The sequence below is a fragment of the Fonsecaea erecta genome (genome assembly GCF_001651985.1).
Source record: "Fonsecaea erecta strain CBS 125763 chromosome Unknown Scaff6, whole genome shotgun sequence".
In the NCBI taxonomy this organism is placed as follows: Eukaryota; Fungi; Ascomycota; class Eurotiomycetes; order Chaetothyriales; family Herpotrichiellaceae; genus Fonsecaea; species Fonsecaea erecta.
In genome coordinates this window covers 303,348-325,133 of record NW_017387249.1, presented here as the reverse complement: position 1 = coordinate 325,133, position 21,786 = coordinate 303,348, and the positions used below count along the sequence as shown (strand labels likewise).

The window sequence follows — 21,786 nt, the reverse complement described above, 5'->3', positions numbered from 1 at the left end:
CTTGATGCAGGTGTCTACAACGAGCGAGTGGCCAACTGGCAAGCCTACCATGAATGAATTGTTGCTGGTGTTGTTGACGGGGCTGCGCTAAGTGAAATGCGGAGACGTTGGCGGCCGTTTTTATGTCTGACGTCGATTGTGGATTTGTTTGTTCGACCCTGCTACGTATCACTCCATCCTTACTGTGTCCTTCCGTCCCCGGACTTTACTTTCATTAGACGGTCTCTTTTTCCCATATGTCTTTCAGTTATACAGATTAAATTGGGTAGATCCTTGTCCCCTCGTCGCTTAGTCGTCGCCCCAGCAGCCCCGCTGATGGTGGTTTGGCGACGCAGCCGCCTGCTAGCACAACGCCAAAATGGCCATGGAGCGCACTCGCATAGCGAAGGTTGTATGATCTGTTTCCCAGGAGTTACGACAAATCTGGGCGCGCAAGACTCTGACAAGGATCCCTTCATAGGTTGACGACGTAACCCTTTCACGCCGAGGAATCCAGGTCAACGGAACGTTGCATCTGACACCTCATCATCTCATATTTGTTCACGCCGCTCCTCCCACCGCCGACGGCAAGCCGGCTCGACCCCGCGAAAATTGGATAACATATCCCATCATTCACTTCTGTACCTTCCGGCCGAGTCCCACCGCCTCCAGACAGCCCTCGTCCATTCGCCTGCGTTGTCGCGATTTCACATTTTACTGCTTCTACTTCAACGATGATCGGAAAGCCAGGGATGTCTACGACAGCATCAAGGCTTGGACGTGCAAGTTGAGCGGGATCGAAAAACTGTACGCATTCTCATATCATCCGACAGGACCCGAGAAAGATGTGGGCGGCAAAGGCTGGTCGCTTTACGATCCCATGCGGGAGTGGAGGAGAATGGGCGTCGGTGACGAGAGTCGGAAGACAAACTGGAGAATCTCCACTATCAACAAGGACTACAGCTTCTCTCCCACATACCCTGCCATCCTCGCCGTCCCGGCCAATATCTCAGATAACACTCTGAACTATGCAGGGCGATATCGGTCTAGAGCCAGGATACCGGTTCTGACCTATCTTCACCCGGTCAACGATTGCTCTATCACTCGCTCATCTCAGCCGCTTGTCGGGGTCCGAGGAAACCGCAGTATTCAGGATGAAAAGCTCGTTGCGGCCATCTTCAACACGACCAGGGCTGAGCGACCACTGTCTGCTTACAACTCTCCGCCTCCGGAAAGGGAGGATTCTGGATCTAGTAAAGACACCAACTGCGCCGTGGTGTTGGATAGTGAAGTCTCGCAGGCAGACGCTGAGGCTGTTGAAGATGCGATCATCTCCAGGTTCCGTGGAGATGATGATGCGCCGGAAGGCTCAGAGGACAGAAGGCCCATGGTTTATGGAGCGCAGCAGCGAAACATGATCGTGGATGCACGCCCCACCATCAATGCGCTGGTCATGCAGACACAAGGCATGGGCTCCGAGGATATGAGCAACTACAAGTTTGCCACCAAAGCATACCTGGGGATCGACAATGTTCATGTTATGCGAGATAGTCTCCAGAAAGTCATCGATGCGTTCAAGGACTCCGACCTGACCCCCCTGGGGCCAAACCAGGAGTTGCTGCAGAAGAGCAATTGGCTGAAACATATTGGTCTTATTCTGGACGGCTCGGGACTGATCGCTCGACAGGTGGGGTTACAGCACAGCCACGTCTTGATTCACTGCAGTGATGGTTGGGATAGGACAAGTCAACTGTCATCTCTCAGCCAGATATGTCTTGACCCGTATTACCGGACGATGGAAGGGTTCATGATACTGGTGGAAAAAGATTGGCTGAGCTTCGGGCACATGTTCAAACACCGTTCGGGATTTCTGAACTCGGAGAAGTGGTTCCAGATTGAGAACGAGCGGATCAGCAGAGGCAGTGAGGATGTGGATGGCAAAGAAGAGAAGAGTGGTGCCATGGCGACGTTCGAGAACGCATTCTTGACGGCGAAGGGGTTCTTCTCCAACACCAAGAACAACGAGTCGAGAGAGTCGATCAATGTTGACTCGGATGCCGACATGCCTGGTAACTATGACTCGGAGTCGCAAACAGGAAGACGGATCGTGTCTGGGGCTGCCAAGAAGGAGAAGGAGAAGCCGGTCACCAAGGTCAAGGAGACATCGCCAGTCTTCCACCAATTTCTGGATGCCACCTATCAGATGCTGTACCAGTATCCCACCCGATTCGAGTTCACCGAGCGATTCCTTCGACGGCTCCTCTTCCATCTGTACTCTTGCCAATACGGGACATTCCTCGGCGACAACGAAAAAGAACGCAAAGAGGCTCGGCTCAGTGAGCGCACCCGAAGCGTCTGGGATTACTTCCTCGCCCGCAAACAAGAGTTTCTGAACCCCAAATACGACCCACTTATCGACGACAACGTTCGAGGCAAAGAACGACTCATCTTCCCCAAGCCGGAGGAGGTGAGATGGTGGAATGAACTCTTTGGCCGTACGGACGAAGAGATGAACGCGAAGCCCCAACCCCTCGTTAAACCGCAAACTAATGGTGCAGGTGAAGGGTCAGGGACTGAGCTATGGACATCGGTCTCGGACGCCGGTGGGTCACAAGCTGACTACTCGTCCTCTGTTTCGGCACCTGTTTCTAGGGCTAGGAGCCCTGTGCTTGTCGGCCTGGAGACGAGTGAGGCTAGTGTCGGGCTGACAGGTTCTCTCTCCGCAAAGTTGTATGAGCCCACGGCGGATAGGGCAAGGGTTCCTGGCTTGGCAGGGTCTGCTCTTGATGCATCGCGGTCTGGATCCCGGGCGGCTTCGCCAATGCCGAAAGAATCATTTTCGAGATCCCGAACGCCTGTGCCCGTCGCTTCATCGCCGAAACCCGAATCGAGGGGTGCCAAAGCTCCCCAGGGGGAGCTCATGATGAGGAAGGACCGTGACGACGATGTGAAAACGAGCGACCGTCTCCGAGCCGTTAAGGACGACTCGGCAGCAGCGAATATTCTTTCCACATCAGACCAAAGCACGGTCATGATTCACCATTTCCCGGACGGCCAGCAAGCACAAGCGGCCCCGCTACCAGCGAGCCCGAATCAATCTCCCACGATCAAGCCACAGGAGCTCAGTCGGGATCAAGACGGGCAGAAAGACGAAAGCCAAAAACAGGACCAGAACACGGACGATGGCAGAGGAACCGAGAAAGAGAGCTCTGATGGTGCAATCAAAAAACCTTTAGAGACGCTGGTGGACGATCTGGACCCCTTGGGTATTGGCGAGGCCAAAGACATCCCAGCAGCACAGCAGAGTCTGTCCATGTACATGCGTGCGAAGAGAAGAGAGCAGATGGAGTTGTTGATGAAGTGATCACCGGGAATGCTTGGTGGCCTTTCTTGGTTATTTTGGACGAAGAGAACAAGGCCAAGGTTTTGAGGAGTGCACAATCTCGAGAACATACATGGCGCAATTGTCTTCAGGGTGGACGAGCACTGGTGTGTACGGTGTTGATATGCAGGGGGTGGTTTTCTGCTCCAAAGACGGGACGCTACAGCACACAGGATGGCTGGTGATAGAGCCAGGTATGTCTTGTCCTGAGGTACGGACGTATATTGGACCGTTGTCAGTGCCTTATGAGCAAGAACCTCGTTGATCAGTGACTGGTCGATGTGAAAGCATTAGACGAAGTCTGCGAGGACGATGCAAGGCTGGATTGGAGCGTCGTAGGATAAGATGAACGTTCGAGGAATGATGAAAAGAGCCTTGGTATCCCAATCTTGGTATCCCAGTCTCGGTCCTTTTATTGATAGGCTCCGTGAGATCTTCCTCGCGCGGACTAATGGCGTAAAGGCAAAACGCGTAGATATGGACCTTGGCCCGCTGTGATCGATGGCGTCTGAATGGACTCTGACTGCATGTTGCGTGTCCACAGCCAAGAGACGACGACGTGTCACATCCAACCGCCGGCCAATTCCGTCGCAGCAGCGACCCAAGCAGTGGGTGTCACCAGTGTCTGTCTCGAAGGATGCTGCCCGCCGGAAGAGGAGGTAGGTACCTACCTACCTAGCTACCTACGCAGCTAAGCCTCTTTCTTTTGGGGAGGTGGGTTTGCATTCCTTTTTTTTTCATGTCATGCTTCATCAAAAGTAGTTCACAGCCCCATTATGAGGAAAGCGTTCAAAAAGGCGTTTAACGACTTTAGAGACGTGGTGGATGGGAAGAAGGATGAGAATGAGAACGAGAGTATGTGATGCTGTTGCAGCTGAGCAGGAGAAAGTTGAAGTGTGTACAATAGCCAGTTCGAGGTTGATCTCCTGACGGACTGACTGGCTCTCTCACTTCACTCCCCTTCTCTTCCACCTGCTCTTCAATGAAAGTATGGCACTCACACCAGGCACTCCCTACAGCCCCCACACCTGGTTTCGACGTCCAGCGTTCCATTTACTACCGCGAAGCGACTCGACCTTCCCCCAAAGACATCCTTCAATATCGCTACCAGCACGGGACCAATCTCGGCGGCATCTTCATCCTCGAGCAATGGATGTTCGGGAGCATGTACGACGAGGGGGTCTCGGGGAGCAGTGAGCTCGACGCTGTGAATGCGTGAGTCTCGTTGTTCTCCGTTGTTGGTTCCTCACTCACTCAGCAGGTCCATCAATGCCCGTGGCCTTGATGCAACCCGCCAGAAATGGGAGACTCACTGGGCCAACGCCCTCACCGACTCGGACCTCGACTGGCTCGCCAGCTCGGCCCACTGCAATGCCATTCGCTTGCCCATCGGCTATTTCAGCTTGGGCCCAGCCTTCTGTGCCAACACCGCCTTCGCCATGGCACCGTCTCAAGTCTATATCAACGCATGGTCCGCCGTCAAGCGCCTCGTCTCGCGATGTTTCCAGCACGGCATCGGTGTTCTCATCGACCTACACGGAGTCCCTGGTGGAGCCAATCACGAAACACACTCTGGCACCAGCAGCGGCAAGGCCGAGCTATGGGCCAACCCGTTCAACCTTGGGCTTGCGACCCGATGTCTGGTATTTATTGCGGAAGAGATCTTCCGGGACCCCCAACTGGCTGGTGTCGTTGGACTCCAAGTGTGCAACGAAGCCATTATCGATCCGCCGGGGATGTATGAGTGGTACAACCATGTCATACAACAAATATCGGCTTTGGATCCGTCCCTTCCCGTCTATCTCAGCGATGGATGGGATCTCGGTCGCGCCGTTCGTTTCACGCGCGCATACAACAATCCAGGGACGCAGAGCTGCCCGGTAGTTGTGGATACCCACAAATATTGGACCTTTGACGAGAAGGACACGTCGCGCTCCCCCTACGAGATCATCGAACAGGTCAAGACCGAGCTGCAGGAACTCGATTCGACTCTTGTCGGAGATGTCTTTTCCCATCAGGCGGCTGTGGCGGTCTTCGTCGGCGAGTACAGCCTCGCCCTGGCGCCACAGACATGGAGCAAGGCGCCCCCCGACCAGAAAGACGAGTTGATGAAGCAATTCGGACATGTCCAAAGCCAAACGTGGCAGAGCAGGGCGTCCGGGTCGGCGTTCTGGACCTTCAAAATGGATTGGATGCCCGGGTGGGAATGGGGCTTCAAGGCATCCAGCGACGCAGGACAAATTGTGCCCCCAAAGGAGTTTGCGCTGACGGTGGGAGAGATGAAACACAGGCTTGCGCAGGCGGACGAGAAGAAGAACTCGCTCTGTTGGCGCGCGACCAAGGAACACACTGACTATTGGACGGCCAATAGTCCCCGAGAAAAATTCGAGCATTGGCTGTACGAGGAAGGTTGGAAGCTGGGATGGGCCGACGCGCGACATTTCTTTGCGGCACGGTTGGAAGGGCAGATTCCCTGTGCTGGTACAGCTGCCAGCCAGGGACCACCGCCTCTGGACGACAGCCTCGTCATCATGGCAGACAAGATTGGCGCGTTGGACCTCTGGATCCTCAAGCGAATGCGTCAGGCTGGCGTGGCGGATCCCAAGGGGTGTCCCTTTGGGTGGGAATTCGAGCATGGCTTTCGAAGAGGAGTGGGTGATTTTGAGGGGAATGTCCGGCCGTAACACTGGCAGGGCTGTTGTGGATATTCAGATAAGGAATGGTTGTCAGGGTTTAGGATATAGATACAATTGGAACATGCAAACCCGAAGGATATATCATATAGGAGCCAACACCCCTAGGTCGATCAAACAAACAACAATCAGTCAGGCTCTGCTGGCTCTCTCTCTTCTTCTTGACCATCATCAAGCTTCTACCTACCGATCTACCTACACACATACATGCCACATCCGATTTTCTACCAGACCAGACCTCACTCCCCTTTGTCATTCTGTCGCCGCAGCGGCACCAACGACTGCTGCCCACCCGGCTTCGTCGAGGCAGCTACCATAAATCACTCCCGGGAATCTCCTCCGAAGGGAGAGTAGGAACACAGAAAGCCTGTTTATATCCTCTCTTCTCCCTCGATTCGCGAACACCTTAGATTCAGCCAAGTAGTTTTTAAGACACGCACCTCCTCCATGTGCGACGAGGTCGTGCGAGCCTCATTGCGCCACTGTAACATAACAGGAACAAATGAGACTCAGAGTTTCCTTCACCCTCTTTCAGCTTTTCCAGTAAGAAAAGAATTCCCCCTTGGGAACCAGTAGCACGCTTCTGTATCTCCTTATAAACTCGTCCATCACTTCTATGCCAACACATAAATTAACCGTGGTACTTGAGAAATGCCGAAGCACATTCAGGGATCAACTGCTAGAATAATCATCACCGGCAATCGAGCTGCAAACTATACAGCGGCAATAACGAGAATTTCATCCGGGAATGCAACGTCTTGCGGCGACTGGGCAGGCATCCAAATGTGGTAGAACTGCTTGATGTCCAAGGCAGAGCAATTGTTCTGTAGGCGGGGTGATATCTACGAGAAATACTGAAAGAGGACGACGTCTCAAATGAACGGCACGAAAAATGAGTCAGCGGGCTTACCTATAGTTTGCAGTATAGTACGTGCTTGATAACAATGTTATACACGCCGATCTCAACGCTGCCAATGTCATTATCTCCGAAGACGATGTCGCGATCTGGATTGACTTCGGTGGCTCTCATATTGACGACCAAGAAGCATTGGCGAGCTATAACGAGTACGGTTATCGACCACCAGAGCATCTGGATCTGCCTATTAGCCGGGCAACTGATATCTTTGCTTTTGGCTGTACCGTGTTCGAAATCGAGACAGGCGCACCGCCGTTCTACAACGAGACGAAGCATATGTCGCAGGACGGGAAACTATCATATGTGAAGGACTCGTATCGCCCAACGACTCTTTCCATCCGTGGGAAATCTACGCTTCCGCTCCATAATCATGGGTTGTTGGCAGGGACGGTACGAGTCCATGAGCGATCTGAAACAAGATCTAAATTCCATGGGTGTACAGCGATCTCAGCCATGATCATGGTATGATTTCCCGGCTATGAGGATGGCAATTCGGAACCTGCTCGCAAATTGTTGAGTTATGGGAAAAGTCCCATGTCGAAGTGGAAGACGTCACCAACCTTGGGATACCACGCTCACAGATTCCCTCCATTCAACAGCGACTGAGCCCGAGATTCCGACCATCGAAGCTGCTGACATTGACCCATACGAATCTGCTCTAACGAGTGTCATCGTAGAAATTGGGACCGAAGCTCTTCTCACGAGGCAACTGATCTAAATGAGCAGAGTGCTGGCTCAGGCGCTGAGTTGTTGGAGCACGGACCAATATATGCGTCACCTTCCGATATTTACTTGAGGTTCTGTCCGACTTTCTTCAAAACGAAGAACTCATTGCAGAAGTCAAGACTGAAAAGTCCCGCGTTGTTGGATTGAAAATCCCCACAAAGGGGACACCATCGGTGAAAGTGGTAACATTTCAATTTGGTATACAACTCTCCGACTATCTCCTCAAGAACGCTTCATGACGGCCGGTTTCGAAAGCATCGAGCAGCAGCGCCGAACGTTAACCTCCCCATCTGCTCAGCTTTGATCGGCATGAACCAGTATCCTTCTATCTCCGTTGGGCCTACCAGCTCATCCAGGTCTGGGAGATTATGTATGTCTTTGGGATCCGGATTGCTCAAGACAGCAACCCTTTCCCCTTTTGAGTGTCTTGAGTGCACCAGGAGGACCCGTACATCGGAAGGAATGAAAGTGTCAAGTTTTCCGGCTGGGACTGTAATCTCTTCCGCATCCAAGGAAAGATTGTGTATCCCTGTCTTTTCGGCATCGTCAATACCATATATGCTAAAACCGGGAACTTCCTTACCAAGTCTTCTGCCAATTTCACGATATCTTCATCTCTGGGGGGGATTTGAGTCACAAAATGGGCTTTGGGAGCGGCCATTGGTAGGGTGGCAATTAAATCGAGCTTTGGCGGGCTGGGCGGAGTCTGAACAATGGGATCAATGCATGATGTGTGCTAGTTTACTCTATATAGCTTACCGGAAGCAGCAACAACAGGAGCTCAGGGTTACAGGGTGATAGGGATCTAACATCCTTCGCCAACGACTTTGGCTAACTAGTGAATCCCCAAGTCCGTAGGTCCACAGGCCAAATAAACTTGACAATACTCATACGGACTCATATGGCCTCGTATGGACTCATGCGGACTCATACGGACTTGTCTGGACTCATTTATATTCGTATGGACCTGTCCAGCGTATGGGGTACTCGGTCGTCCTTCCCGCCGGGACGGGCCTAATAAGCCCAACCCCTAAACTAGTCTTAAATTATAGTTCATAATATAGACGTTGGTCGACATAATAAGTGAGGGTTCTTCATGGTAAGATGACTGTCGATATTTTCGCGCTGGGTGGTGGCAATTTTCGCATCTCTTGAACAATGTGTCTCAGCTGAAGTATGATCTTTTCTCTTGACGCTTGAGAGAGTCTCGGCCACGTTCTCGATAGAGTCTCTCCACGGAGCCTTTCATCACGATGTACGTGATCCCTTTCCGGCGGAACGAACAGTAGACTTTCGGAACTGGTATCGAGGTATTCGAAGCTAAGAACTGCATCGTTCTTGCTTTAGGAAGACCTCGGAAGCTCCCAAGCTTGACGCATATCCATGAGCTCAATCTCAACAACGAGCCGTGCTGAAAACGTCGGGCCAGCCAAACGCAGGTGAGGGTCAACATGCGGCGCAGAGGGGTGTCATTGATGGGCGGAGACGGGTAGATGTCGCCGGAAAGGAATGTGTGATCGCCATCAGACATGTCCAGATTCTGAATTGAACGTGCCTCCGTGAATCCCTATGTGATAGATAAATCTGGCCAATGACTTGGGTACCAAGACAGCTGACCACCCTATATAAATATATATGTATATAGATTATATATGCCTCGAACTGTGCCTTATCCCTTACCATTTTCGTTTAGGAAAGGGAGCGAGGCTGCTTTAGTCGGGCACGTGACGGAGCAATAGAGGAGGCCCGGTAGAGTATGGTGGAGTACGGGGGAGGATGCCAGAGTACTGAGTGAGCTATAGGGAGTGCTGCCTGATGCTTATTCTCAGAAGCCAGTTCGGGCTCAGGGGGGTCCCATCTAGGCGTCGGCTACAGCTCTGTCGAGGCGGTTACTGAGATTGCGAGAAATGAAAGGCACGACGCCTGTGTTCCAGAGCCAAAGTGCTCGTGTTACCTTTTTAGCTAGCTGCAGATTCTGCCCGTCTTTGACAGATGACCGCATTGGCAAAGAGCCGCCAGCTGAGAAGCATCTCGCGACCAACGAAGATCAAATCATCATACTAATTGACTGCTCATTCGTGGTGTTTGCCATTTAAACAGACGCTATTAGATCTGACTTTGTTCTCTGTTCGCGCCGGTCCTGCAATTTGGAGTACCCGTCATCTTTAGCTTTTTCTCAATCACACGCACACATTTTCTATGGCGGCAAGCACATATCGGAACGACCCTTTCGTCAAGGCAAATATTAATGCATATGCTGCGGCGGCATTGGTTGGAAGGCCCGCCTGATGGAGCCCTTCTATTGAGGGTAAGCATACCATCAATTTTGGATACCCTACGGTCTTCTTTGACCAACATCCAATGGCGCTGCGCATATCATACTTCTCTATCAATTGACTGCTGTAGTAGTGTTGGCCTCTGGCCCCTTCTCCTCGGATGTCTCCACCCAGTGCTCCTCGCCGTAAGGGGCTTTGGAGATGCCGGCCGCGATTCCACCTGTCGTGAACAAGTTGTCGACTTGTTCCAGGGTCTTCCCACCAGTCTCTGGGCACAAGAAGAATACGAAGGCGACGGCCACTAGATTTCCGCTCAGCACCCAGAACCAGAAATGCCACCCACAGTTGTCGAAACCAATAGGTCCCACAAAGACGGTCAGGAAAGTTCCCAGCCATTCACCAGCGGACGTCGCCGCACCACCAATGTGGCGATATTCGAGCGGGGAAATCTCGGCGCAGTACAGCCAGACCGCGCCTTCGTAGGCATAGCCCATGATGAAGAGGAAGAGCCACAAAATGGCAATCGAGGCCCACCGGATAGATGCGGTCTGGGGGACGGCAACCAAAGCGATGAAGATGACGAGGAGGAGGGTCATGGCCATGGCGCCGTAAAGGAGGGTGCTTCTGCGACCAGCTCGTTCGATGGTGAAATAGAGAGGTACGCAGCCCAGTGCAAAAATAATGTTCTGAACTCCGGCAAGGGCGGAAATCAAAGTGGGAGTCGCTCCAGTGTTGGACAAGATAATGGAGCCTGGATCACAAGATTAATACCAGAGGAGCTTGACCGGAGCCGAGACGAGCATCAAAGACTTACTATAATACGCCATCAGAGAGCTACCCATCCACTCACGAATAAAGGGCAGCCAGAAGCAGATACACAATCTTCTTGCAATCTTCAGGGGTGAGTGGTCGATGAGACCGGAGGTGATGAATTGCTGCCAATGCAAGCTGGCGCTGGCTTCCAACTCGGACTCAATGGCCAGCAGGATTTCCTGCCTGGTGCGTTGAACATCAGGATCGTCGGTCGAGGGGACGTCATGAAGACGCGCCAGGATTGCATCGCCCTCGGGGATGCGATTCTGAGCATAATACCATCTCGGGGTATCCGGAAGAAACAGCATGGACCCGCCGCCAATCATTGCGAAGACGATCTGGAAGATGACAGGGACTCGCCAGGAGACTTGGTTATCCATCTTGGTAAAGCCATAGTCGATCCAGTAGGCCAGCGGGACACCAGAGATCAACATGATGGCGTTCAGAGCATTTGCCGGACCTCGATCCCCCGAATCCACTCCAGTCTCTGAAAGGTAAATGGGGACGGCCGACGAGATGCAGCCGATGGCGAAGCCTGTGCAGCATCTGCCGACGATTAGTTGGGCGATGCTGTACGACGAGGCTTGGATAACAGAGCCGATGATTGCGCCCACGTTTCCCAAGATGATCGTGCCACGGCGACCCAGCTTGAAGGAAAAGAAGCCTATGACGACGGATGTGACAAAGGCAGCCAGACTGTAGGCACTTGATATCATCGGAATGGTGTATTGTCCAGTGTTCTCGAGCCCAATGGCCTCGATGAAGGGCTTATGGAGCAGGACGCCGCCCAACACGCCAGCATCGTACTGCACGCACAACAGTGAGTCACCACAGCCAACAGACCAGCATGGGGTTTACGTACGCCATACATCATGAACGAAGCACCGCATACAAGCTTCATCAACAGGTACAGGTTCCTGCCTCGGAGGCTTTGGAACAACTTCATGGTTGCGGTGGCGGAATGAGTTGAGACAGACGAGACAAGAAGATGATGGCCTCGGCGGAGCAAAGACTGCGATTGACTGGGATTCAATCATGGCAAGGGAAGACGCTCTTGATATGCATTCTCTCCATCCTCCCCATCAATCCCGAGAGCGCCCCCAGAGTGGCCCCGGAGATGGTCGACTCAGACACAGACAGATCAGACACCGGGGCCTAGTGTTGCTTAGGCCGGTAGCGCGACCCGATGGTGCAATGAAACCCTCGGGATGGGGACCCCAAGCTCCTAAGCGTGACCGCTCCTTGTGTTGGTTGGTTACCCCAGAAAACTTCACGCCAAATACATAGGCGAACCCCTGGTGTCCCCGCCTCATGGATGCTATCAAGCTCGTGCAGGCTGTGACAGGCCGCGGCCATTTTGCGGGAGGCTTTTTATCGCCACAGCCGCCGCAAACCCCAATTGAGCGGCACGGGATTCCGTGCTCCTCGGTATCAGTTTCTTCCTCTTCTCCAATTGCACAGCTGGACGGTAACTCTGTCGTGACAAGTCAGGCCCCGACTGTCATCTCCCACCTTCTCCTGCCTGCCTACCAAGCTTCCTGTGCAGCAGACACTGAACCTAACCTTGCCTGACGAGCGCGCCGCACATATGACGGATTCTACGGCGGATAACAGCCTCACCAACGACAAAAGGACGAAGAAGCCCCGGCAGCGGACCGAGAGGAAAAAGATCCAGGATCGCCTGGCCCAAAGGGCTACCCGCGAGAAGACCAAACAGCGGATTGCTGCGCTCGAAGAGGCTCTCAGCAGCCTCAAGTCCGGCGATGATGCGAGCCGCACAGCCTCACTGACGTCGACCATCGCAAACCTGCGAAAGAACAACCACCGGCTTCAGTATACGCTTGACAAAATCCAAGCCATGATTAGCCAAGTCGTGCTCATTCCTGAAGGCAACGACGTCGACGCCGACGCCAAACCAGACTTCAAGCCTTGGGCTAGCGGCCTCAAAGAGAAGACTTCCAGATCCGAATCGGCCACAGCTCTCATTCCCGAAATCGAGCTTGCCGGCGCTGCTCTTGCCGAGAGTGACCCCTTTGAATTCGAACTCCCTGAAACGACCTCGATAACACCTTCTAGTCCCCATGTAGCCGTGTCTGTTCCTTGGTATGGGGCCTGTGTGGCTCCAACAATGGGAGCTCTCGAAGACGATGCTGGCAAGGAGAGTGGTTTTGCAGAAGGCATTCCCCTAGATCAGGTCCTGGAAGTCGGGGTCACCACCGTCTCTGCTCGTGACACCACAGCAGCAGCTTGGGGCGGCGGCGTGGACCATTTCGATTCCGACCTCCACCGCAACCACCACCACCACTACTACCACAACAACAACAACGACGACTACCTCCTTGACGTTTTCGACCAGACAGGCTTCGGCGGTTGGGGTTCCTACGAGCCGACACTCTTCAACACCCAACTGCCGCCAACCAATCTCGAGGTCACGAAAAGGATCGCTCCAGACGCCGAAAAATGGTATGTTAGCAACTCAGCCTACAATAGGGCCCTGGACTCGGTAAAGAGGCGGGGCAAGTCAGCGGCGACCATGGATTTTCAGACAGCCTTTCAAGCCATGCTATGGGGATGGCAGAACGTCGGCCGTGAAGCTGAGCATCCCGTGTGGCATGCTTTGCGAGAGGTCGACCAGCGAATCTTTGGCACTTGGACATCAATGGCTCAAAGGATGGCCATGATGTACGTCTGCCAGACCTTGATCCAGTATCGCGAGAATCCGGCGCCGGAGAACCTCAGGCGAGTCCCTGGCTTTTTGCGACCTAGGTGAGGGATTTGGCCCCCCGTTCCAAGATGGGTGCCTCGATGTTCTGACCGAGTGTTGAGTCGCAGACCTGCGCAGGAACGACTGGCCCACCCCGTCGTTATCGATTTTCTGATATGGTATGTCTCACGTCCTGGCGTAATAGCTTTCTGCTGCCCCATTTCGCTGCAGAGGTCGGTTCTATTAGTTTTGTTCTGGGCGCCTTTCATGTCCCTCCCACCAACAGTGAGCTTATCTTTCTTCCAGGCCCGGCATGCGCGATCGCATGATTTTTGAGCATGAAAAATACACGGCCACGGGTGTCTTCTCTGCGGCATACGTCGAAAATTTCTCCTTCTTCTGGCCTTATTCCAACAAGGAGATATTTGTTTATGACCATCTCCGCGATCGACACGATTTCAGCCCCGTCTTCCTGCAATACGTGTATAATTATGAGAACTGGACCATGAAGCCAGGATTTTTCGAAAAGTATCCGGAGATGCGGTACGATGTCCCCGTTCTCGAGAGGAATATAAACATCATGAGATCTGTGGCTTCTTTCTGAAGGCCCATCGATATACTTTCTTCCAAACGGTATCTATGTCTAGGGTGTCTCTAGTCAATGTCTCTTGAAAAATCAGCCCTCCTCCAGATTATCTACACCAGCTTTTCTGTAAGCGCCCCATCGCCCCTTTTTGTTCCAGTTTTCTTGGAGGAGCCAACCATGCCCGATTGCAATTTGACCCGCTCAAGCCTCTTGTATCGCCGGCTGCACAAGGATCCTTCTGCATGACCACATGATGATCTTTCTGGGGGTTTCGCTTGCCTGGTCCTGCATGCATTACAACATCAATCCGCCGATTCATCACGGCAAGTTGAAGTCGACCACTATGCGACTGCACTTTTTTTTAGCCGTTGGCCTTCGCATATATTATCCAAGGATGGTGTCGAACTTACCCTGCGACTTGGCCGTTCTTGAGCTTCTGGACCGCTTCGTTGAACTTGCTTAATCCTACCACGGTAGGCTCGAGACGCAGCTTACCTGGATTATCATCAGCCTCTCTGTTCCTTTCACCGGGTCGTGAGGGAATTTACCTCTTCGAGCGAAATCGAGTGTCTCGTCAATGTCAGCCATGCTGCTCACTAGTGTTCCCGCGATAGATTGACCTCGAAATACCAGTGTCGAGGGGTCAAGGTCTATGTGGTATTTTCCGTGCGGAGGGAGACCGATGCTAGATCTTGGTTCAGCCTGACTCTTTCGCGAAAAACGAGCAATGGAGGTGGGCTTTACAGACCACATGACTTTTCCACCAGCTCGAACCCCTAAATAGCCGAGAGAAATCGGGTACGACTGGACGGCGGTGACAAAAACAGCGTGTGCGCCGCCTTCTGTCAGTTCGACAACTTCCTTGACCGGATCCCCCTTTCGAAAATCCACAAAATATTCGGCGCCCAACTGCATCGCAAGCTTTCTTCGCTCGTCACCAGTGTCAATGACTACAGCTCGAAGACCCATGGCAACCGCCAGTTGGACACCTTGGATTCCAACCCCACCACCTCCGCCGGGGAATACTGCGAATTGACCGGGTCTAATTCCTGACTCTTTGATCGATGTGTAGACTGTCGAGGCAGAGCACATGACGGGGCCTGCGACGTAATCTGAGACGCCCTTACATTCGGTCAGTCTATCCTCAGCCAGAGTGGCCTAATTCATTGGGACCTACATCGGGGATGAGCTGTGCCAATTTGATTAGCCAACGATTGTCCAAAAAAGACAGTGATGCATGACTTACGGTAGTGTAGCTGTCCGGCGAGATGACATACTGCTTGTAGGATCCTATTATCAATCAGCCTGACTGCATAGCATTTGCAGGAGGTTGGTGGTGCTTACCATCGCATGCTCCTCCGGTGAAGACGGCCCGGAGACAGTATTGTTCCCGTCCAGACTTGCAGTGCTCGCATATGTGACAGACATTTTGGATGGGCTTGAAGCCCGCCCGCTGGCCTACTTTGAGTCCCTTGACGTTCTCCCCAACTTTGACGATCACTCCCGAGCCTTCGTGTCCGGCGCACTTCACGCCCAAGTCGGACATCTTGGGCAAGTTCCAGTCGTTCAGCATGTAGTGAATGTCGCTCAGGCAGATGCCGGTCGCATTGAGCTTAATGAGGACATCATTAGGGCCTAGGGGGGAGGAGGCGACAGTCAGCTAATCCTGATCGTGTCGCAGGGGATACTCAATGCTTGCCGACTTCTGGTACGGGGACCTTTTCGACCTCGACGTAGAAATTTGGGCCTTCGTCTTTCTGTTCGGACCGTCGTCAATATCTCGTGCGCACTGAGACAAGCCAACATCTCTTACGACGACTGCACCCCAGCATTCCGTGGGAATGTCATAGCCAACAGAAGAGTCGCCCATGAAGGGAAGGAGATGATGGATGGGGGATGTCGACTCAAGCGAGTAGACGGCGGTGGATAGTATGTGCACGTATGGCTTTCCTGAGCGCAAAGAGTTGACAGACGAAGAGAGAAGAGATTCAGCGGCCTACACAACAAGATACAAACCAGACAGAGAAAAGGCCGTGTGCCACTTTCAGACAGACGAGGGGCGAGTCAGACACCGTGGAATGTGTCTGACTCGTCGGAAAGCGTGTACCCAAGATCCTCGTCGAGGTGCCACTTCGCCCGAGCACATTTCGAGTCAAGCAGGGTCGAAGTTCCACAGCCAAGTAGGAACCGCCAGTACAAACAGTGATGCTACTGTAGTGTCAGAGATAAGTATGTAGTACGAACGAGGGACGGACTTCACAAAAAGATGGTTTCGGGAACACCTCGGCTGCAGGGGAAATAAACAACGCCCAGACGCAATAATGGCGGGAAGGTCGAATTGTGCTTGGCAATCTGGAGCACCTGAAGAAGTCCATTGTCCCTTCAGGCACCTCACTCATCACATTAGCCAAGCATTTCCGGATTGCAGAATCCTGTGACCGAAGGGGGATGAGGGTGTCCTGAGCAGATCTGTAATGGTGAGGAGAGTTGAAGGAGAGTGGGAGGTAAATGGTGTTTAAAAGCGGCGTGGATCGGGTGAGCGTCGAAGTGCGCTCGGTGTCAACGAGCAAAAAGCTGTGCGAGATCACGTGCGATGGGAGGGAAGTCTATAGTATTATTGTAGCCGATCGTAAAAGGCCTTAGATGACCTTAAGCCTGAATATTAGGTAGCCTTTTCTGTATTGTGATGGGGAGAAGTCAGGTCACGTGCCTGTACATTGTACGGAGGCGATGGTGGCTTCTGATTGGTCAATGAAGTGGAGAGCCTTTTCTTTCTTTTCTTTTCAATAGTATTTTTAGACAGGCATTTAGGGCACAGGACAATGAAGACCAATCAAGCATTCAATCCATCTTATTTTGGGGTGTTAAGTGTGAGTTGTACCTATCCCTACCGCCGCAGAGAGGCATCACCCTTGGCTGTGAAGCCTCGCCCCAGTTCAGTATAATACACGCCTACATTACTTACACGTAGCATTATAGCAACTTTACCCGATTATGTACATCTATAATAGCTTGTTTTGGCCCTAACGAAAGGTAAGATCCCTAAAAGGATGCCTTAGTATATTCCCTACTATATTGCTGAATAGTATTATATTTTTTCTTTATCCTTTCCTCTTCTTGTTGTCAAATGAGTGTATTCATGGCTCTGAAGATCTCCTGGATCCCGAGGTGTCTATGTGATATATATACCTATCTGGATGGTACTGAATAAGTGACAGTCATGCCGTCGGCATAACAGTGAAGAGAGACAACAGCTGAGAATTTAGCTGGATAGTTGCCAGCTGAATAGCACAACTACGGCGACGAGGCTGTGCGAGGCTTTTTTTGTATAGGATTTCATCGTTGAGCAAAAGGAATGTCGTGTGATCCAGCACATGCAGTCAACAATCCCGTATCCGCATCCATTATGCGAATCTGCCCCATGGGTGCCAATTCTCCCATTTGTGGCCAGCTGAGGTCTCCTGAGCGATGCATGTACATCTCAAGCCGTGGTCTGTCTCATCAAGATGCCGCATTTTGTCATTCACAGGCGAAGTGAGTGAAGATCGCACAGACATCGACGCGCGGACGGCACGGCAGTCTAACCGTTTCTGACACTGAGTGGTGCTGCTTTTATTATCTACCCTCAAGGGTACAATTTCCTTCGACTTCGCATTTCATCGGCATACACTCTTCGACCATTATGCTTGGGTATCGTCGGCAAGCTATCGCACAAAGCTGCATCGGTGTCAACCGAGCACAAACCCGATGAGGCTTAGGCAACAATGCCTGCAATGCTAAGCCCTTATAGGGTGAGGCTGAGCCAACTTCGAGTCACGATGTGCGCAGCGCCAACATTCTTCACCCTCTCCACCTCTGTCGATCATTCGTAACATGGATCAGTATAGACCGAGGTGAGGTATTTCCGGCCCATTCCCCGAACGTATGCTAACATGGCTCGCGCAGCGACTGGACGGATTTGCATTGGGCAGTGTGGTGCCAGGATGCGGACAAAGTCAAAGAGCTGCTGGCCTCAACAAACCCGGACATCGACACCCGCGATAAGATCGGATGGACGCCACTTCACTTGGCTTGTTGTGCCGAAGACTCTCTTCTATGGAAAAACCATCAATTGGCATTGCGAGGCCTGAGCCTACAACGCCACGATTCCCCCGGTGCTCAACTCACGTCCAGGCCTGGAGCTGCCGAGAGGTACACTCTTTATGCTTACACCTCCTCACGATATGCCACACGCGACCGGGAGCGCCCCGAAGGCACTGTCGCGTTCATAATCGCGTTAGATTTGCTCCAGAATGGAGCTGATGTCACTGCCTTGGCCCAAGAATTTTGTACTCCGCTTTACTGTGCCGCCAACTCAGGTTGGGTTGATCACGTCGACATTCTCCTATCCTTCGGTGCTTCGCTGGACCGCGGGAAGTCCTGCTCTCCAGTGTGCTGGAGCACAGGCACACAATGTCTTCACTACCTCCGAAAGAAAGTTGGGTTTGATACGTGGAGCAAGATCCGGGAGAAGTGCGACGGTCCGTGCCACAGAGAAACCCTTCCTGCCTTCTCTTCGGTGCCCGACGCTTTCAACACTTGGTACTTTGGCGAATTTTTGCTCAACCGTTCGAAAGGATGTTTGCCGGGGGCGAGGAACAGTGTCGCTATCGATACGGTCGCACACCCATGTTCCCTCTGCGATTCTCTGTCTCTCGAGTACCTGTCCTCCCCCGGTGGCTTTTTACATGCAAAGTCACTAAAGGAGCTCGGACAGTCGTCGGTTCGATGTGAGGGCTGTCGCTTTTTCCTCTCTTGTTTCGATGCCCACCGCGATATTGACAACGACAACGGCATCTGCCAGGTGATCCTGAGAAGAGGCCTCTCACCGAATATAAGAGGTGCCGTCACCTACTTAAGGGTACAGCTATCCTGTGGCTGTTTCTGCAACTCTCCAGAGGACATGCCGTTTCGGTCACTCAACTTTGCACGCTGTATGGGCAAGTGCAGTGCCTTTCTGATGGAAGACATCAGCGTCGATATTTTCACAAGCGACTGTAAGTTTTCAAACACGCTGCTATTAGAACATTGCTTATGGTTCTGCCAGTCAAAAATGCGTCCAGGTACGATGGGCTGATGTACGGCAAAATTCCAGAGGAGAATGCCCGATCAGCTGGATCGATCGCAACAACAAGGACGTGGCTACGCCGCTGCGAGACTTATCACATACGATGCCGCAATCGGATTGCCGAACAAGCTGATGAGCCTCCGAGTCGGTTGATCGACGTCTCTTTGCTAGCTCGTACAGGCACCGTTCGGCTTGTGGCCGGAAGCCCAAACACAGGGAGATATACAGCTCTCAGTCATCGATGGGTTTCAGGACCGACGCCCTCGTGGGCAACTACAAGGTCGAACGTTGAAAAGAGGTTTCAGCGATTTGAATTGCTGGAGCTACCCAACACTATACAAGATGCTGTCACCTACACCAGTGAACTTGGGCTATCATATCTTTGGGTTGACTCTTTGTGTATCATCCAGGATGATGAGGCTGACTGGTCCAGTGAAAGCGTTCAGATGCTCAAGGTATTTGGCAATGCAGCCATTTCTTTCTTCAGCGACAGCGCCCAAAACGACGACTACTCCTTCCTCGCGAATCGTCAGCAAGGAAGTTTCCAGCGGAGAACCGGCGTTTCCTTGACTATCGTGACTGCTAACGGTCCTGTCCAGACCAGCCTGGTCAAGAGGTATTCACCGTACGAACTTGCGCTGCCTGCAAGAGCATCAGATTTATTTCAATCCGACGTTGTCCACTCACCTCTATCGACACGAGCATGGATTCTACAGGAGCAGCTTGTTTCACGCCGCCGGCTTCACTTTGGAGAATTCCAACAATATTGGATATGTGGAGAAGTCTGTCAAGCTGAAGATGGATCCGACCTTTCAGCCTTCGTTCCGTCTTGGTTCCGGTGGACCTCCCCGAAAACCGACATCCTTAAGCGGCTCGATCCGAGCAACATCGAGCATCGGCAACACAATCTATGGGCTCAGCTGGTAGAGAACTATACACATCGGTCGTTGACTAGACGACAAGACCGTCTTCTTGCCCTGTCCGGACTGGCAAGGCTATCTGCCCAGCTCTACTCGGATCGATATCACGTTGGATGTTGGACGAGGTGCATTGGGCGCAATTTACTCTGGGTTTCCGTATTGAAGCACCCTCCGCGGAAAGCAGAGGACCTGTCGTCGCCATCGAACCGAAGAGCCTGTCTTCTCAAGGGAATACCAACTTGGTCGTGGATTGCTGCTGACGGCGCTGTGGAATATCCACATCTCCGACGGGGCAACGGTGAGGCGGACTGGGTCAAGCTCCAGTACGACGTCATCTCACCCCCCAAATGTGTCTATGGAAATGCAGACATTTTCAGCGCAGCTCCAAAGCACTGCTCAAGCTTAGTCCTGCGAGGCGTCCTCCATCCCGCCACTGTCGGCGAAGCACGCGATATCACCTTTGGTAGCGCAGAAGCGCCATATTGGTATCGGAAATCCACCGACTTTCAAGGTCGATACCTCCGGCTTCACGACGGTGATGGCCAACTTCTGGGTTCAATGATCCCAGATCGTGTTTGCGAGAAACTCGCGGACCGAGTCTTCCTCCTGACTGCCTGGGAGCTGGAGGGGATGTGTCCTTGCTGCCAGAGATATAAGTCCAGGTATCGGCACTTTCTGGTCCTGCAACCAACGCACAAATCTTGGACCATATACTATCGACGAGTGGGTTATGGCTGGTCGTACAACCGAACACTGTGCCACCAAGCCTACGAAGTGGATAGAGCGTACTACAGGAGGTGGCAGGCAGCACCAGAGACCATCCACCTTTTATAAAGGAAGTCGAATTCGTGCAATTCGGAGTCCCCAGAGGCGCGTTTGTGGCTCGGATTCAGAGAAGGGATTTTCCCTCTGCTCAAGTGCCACTACACACTAGGGCCGCAACAGCTATGGCATACTCGATCTTTGGAATTTCAAGGTCATTTTGAATTGGTACCACTCGGGGGATCGAGACAGCCTGCGATCTCTTCTGTCCTCGCCACGAGAGAAGTCACCATTTCCCCTGGCGATCCTTTAATTCCTTCTACTCCTACCCTCCATCCTCGATGGCATCCAGCTTCTTCTCGGCCTCATTCTTCGCCTTTTGCGAAATGCCTGGATTATTAACCGCCCTAAACGCGCATCCAGACATCCCCTGTTCAGCAAGCATTCGCCCGGCGACGCGGTAGAATTGGGGGGCGAGAGGGAGCGGGAGAGTGGTTTGCTCCGGGCCTGTGAATACTCACGCCTTCGAACCAGTCTTGACATTCTGGACCTGATCCGCATCGTTATTGAGGCCTCCTACCGCTTTGCCTCCTAGGACCGCTTCTCGTCGGAACCCTATCGGTAGGCCCAAAGTTACAAGGAAATTAAGGCAGCAGTGTAAGGGCAGGGAATCTGCTAGGTTCCCTAATGCCCGTCAAAAATAGATGCCCAACCGGGAGGTAAGTATGGCTGATATTAAGGGGCTAGATAAGGCCCCTAGTGTATTTACTTAGGGTGTGCTTAGCCGCCCTTCCGTTTTCTTCGCCTTCCTCTCGCTCCCCTTCCGGTCTCTTCGCCCTCTCCGCACGCCCTCAGCTCCCTCCCTGCTTCCTCTTACTCCTCGTTTTAGTTCTAGCCCCATATTCATCAAGACGACCTCAGA

At 52.6% G+C, this 21,786-nt stretch overlaps 6 protein-coding genes across 6 annotated transcripts; 4 read left to right on the top strand and 2 right to left on the bottom strand.

Annotated features, from left to right (window-relative positions):
- Window positions 1–358: 358 nt before the first annotated feature.
- On the top strand, window positions 359–3,343 carry AYL99_07143 (hypothetical protein; the record flags this gene model as incomplete). The annotated part of the gene is made up of 2 exons (XM_018838652.1): window positions 359–391; window positions 461–3,343. The coding sequence occupies 2 exons, from the start codon at window positions 359–361 to the stop codon at window positions 3,341–3,343; spliced, it is 2,916 nt and encodes a 971-aa protein (XP_018691420.1).
- A 794-nt stretch (window positions 3,344–4,137) lies between these two features.
- Window positions 4,138–6,045, top strand: AYL99_07142 (hypothetical protein; the record flags this gene model as incomplete). The annotated part of the gene is made up of 3 exons (XM_018838651.1): window positions 4,138–4,216; window positions 4,381–4,576; window positions 4,623–6,045. 3 exons carry the CDS (start codon window positions 4,138–4,140, stop codon window positions 6,043–6,045), a joined length of 1,698 nt encoding a protein of 565 aa, XP_018691419.1.
- Window positions 6,046–10,085: 4,040 nt separating this feature from the next.
- On the bottom strand, window positions 10,086–11,731 carry AYL99_07141 (hypothetical protein; the record flags this gene model as incomplete). Its single annotated transcript, XM_018838650.1, has 3 exons — window positions 10,086–10,723; window positions 10,787–11,591; window positions 11,648–11,731. 3 exons carry the CDS (start codon window positions 11,729–11,731, stop codon window positions 10,086–10,088), a joined length of 1,527 nt encoding a protein of 508 aa, XP_018691418.1.
- A 642-nt stretch (window positions 11,732–12,373) lies between these two features.
- On the top strand, window positions 12,374–14,093 carry AYL99_07140 (hypothetical protein; the record flags this gene model as incomplete). Its single annotated transcript, XM_018838649.1, has 3 exons — window positions 12,374–13,551; window positions 13,618–13,668; window positions 13,796–14,093. 3 exons carry the CDS (start codon window positions 12,374–12,376, stop codon window positions 14,091–14,093), a joined length of 1,527 nt encoding a protein of 508 aa, XP_018691417.1.
- A 300-nt stretch (window positions 14,094–14,393) lies between these two features.
- AYL99_07139 (alcohol dehydrogenase) lies at window positions 14,394–15,945 on the bottom strand (the record flags this gene model as incomplete). Its single annotated transcript, XM_018838648.1, has 9 exons — window positions 14,394–14,424; window positions 14,486–14,570; window positions 14,624–14,760; window positions 14,824–15,197; window positions 15,253–15,264; window positions 15,322–15,365; window positions 15,420–15,735; window positions 15,788–15,832; window positions 15,889–15,945. The coding sequence occupies 9 exons, from the start codon at window positions 15,943–15,945 to the stop codon at window positions 14,394–14,396; spliced, it is 1,101 nt and encodes a 366-aa protein (XP_018691416.1).
- A 2,003-nt stretch (window positions 15,946–17,948) lies between these two features.
- AYL99_07138 (hypothetical protein) lies at window positions 17,949–20,936 on the top strand (the record flags this gene model as incomplete). The annotated part of the gene is made up of 3 exons (XM_018838647.1): window positions 17,949–17,968; window positions 18,021–19,111; window positions 19,162–20,936. 3 exons carry the CDS (start codon window positions 17,949–17,951, stop codon window positions 20,934–20,936), a joined length of 2,886 nt encoding a protein of 961 aa, XP_018691415.1.
- Window positions 20,937–21,786: the final 850 nt, after the last annotated feature.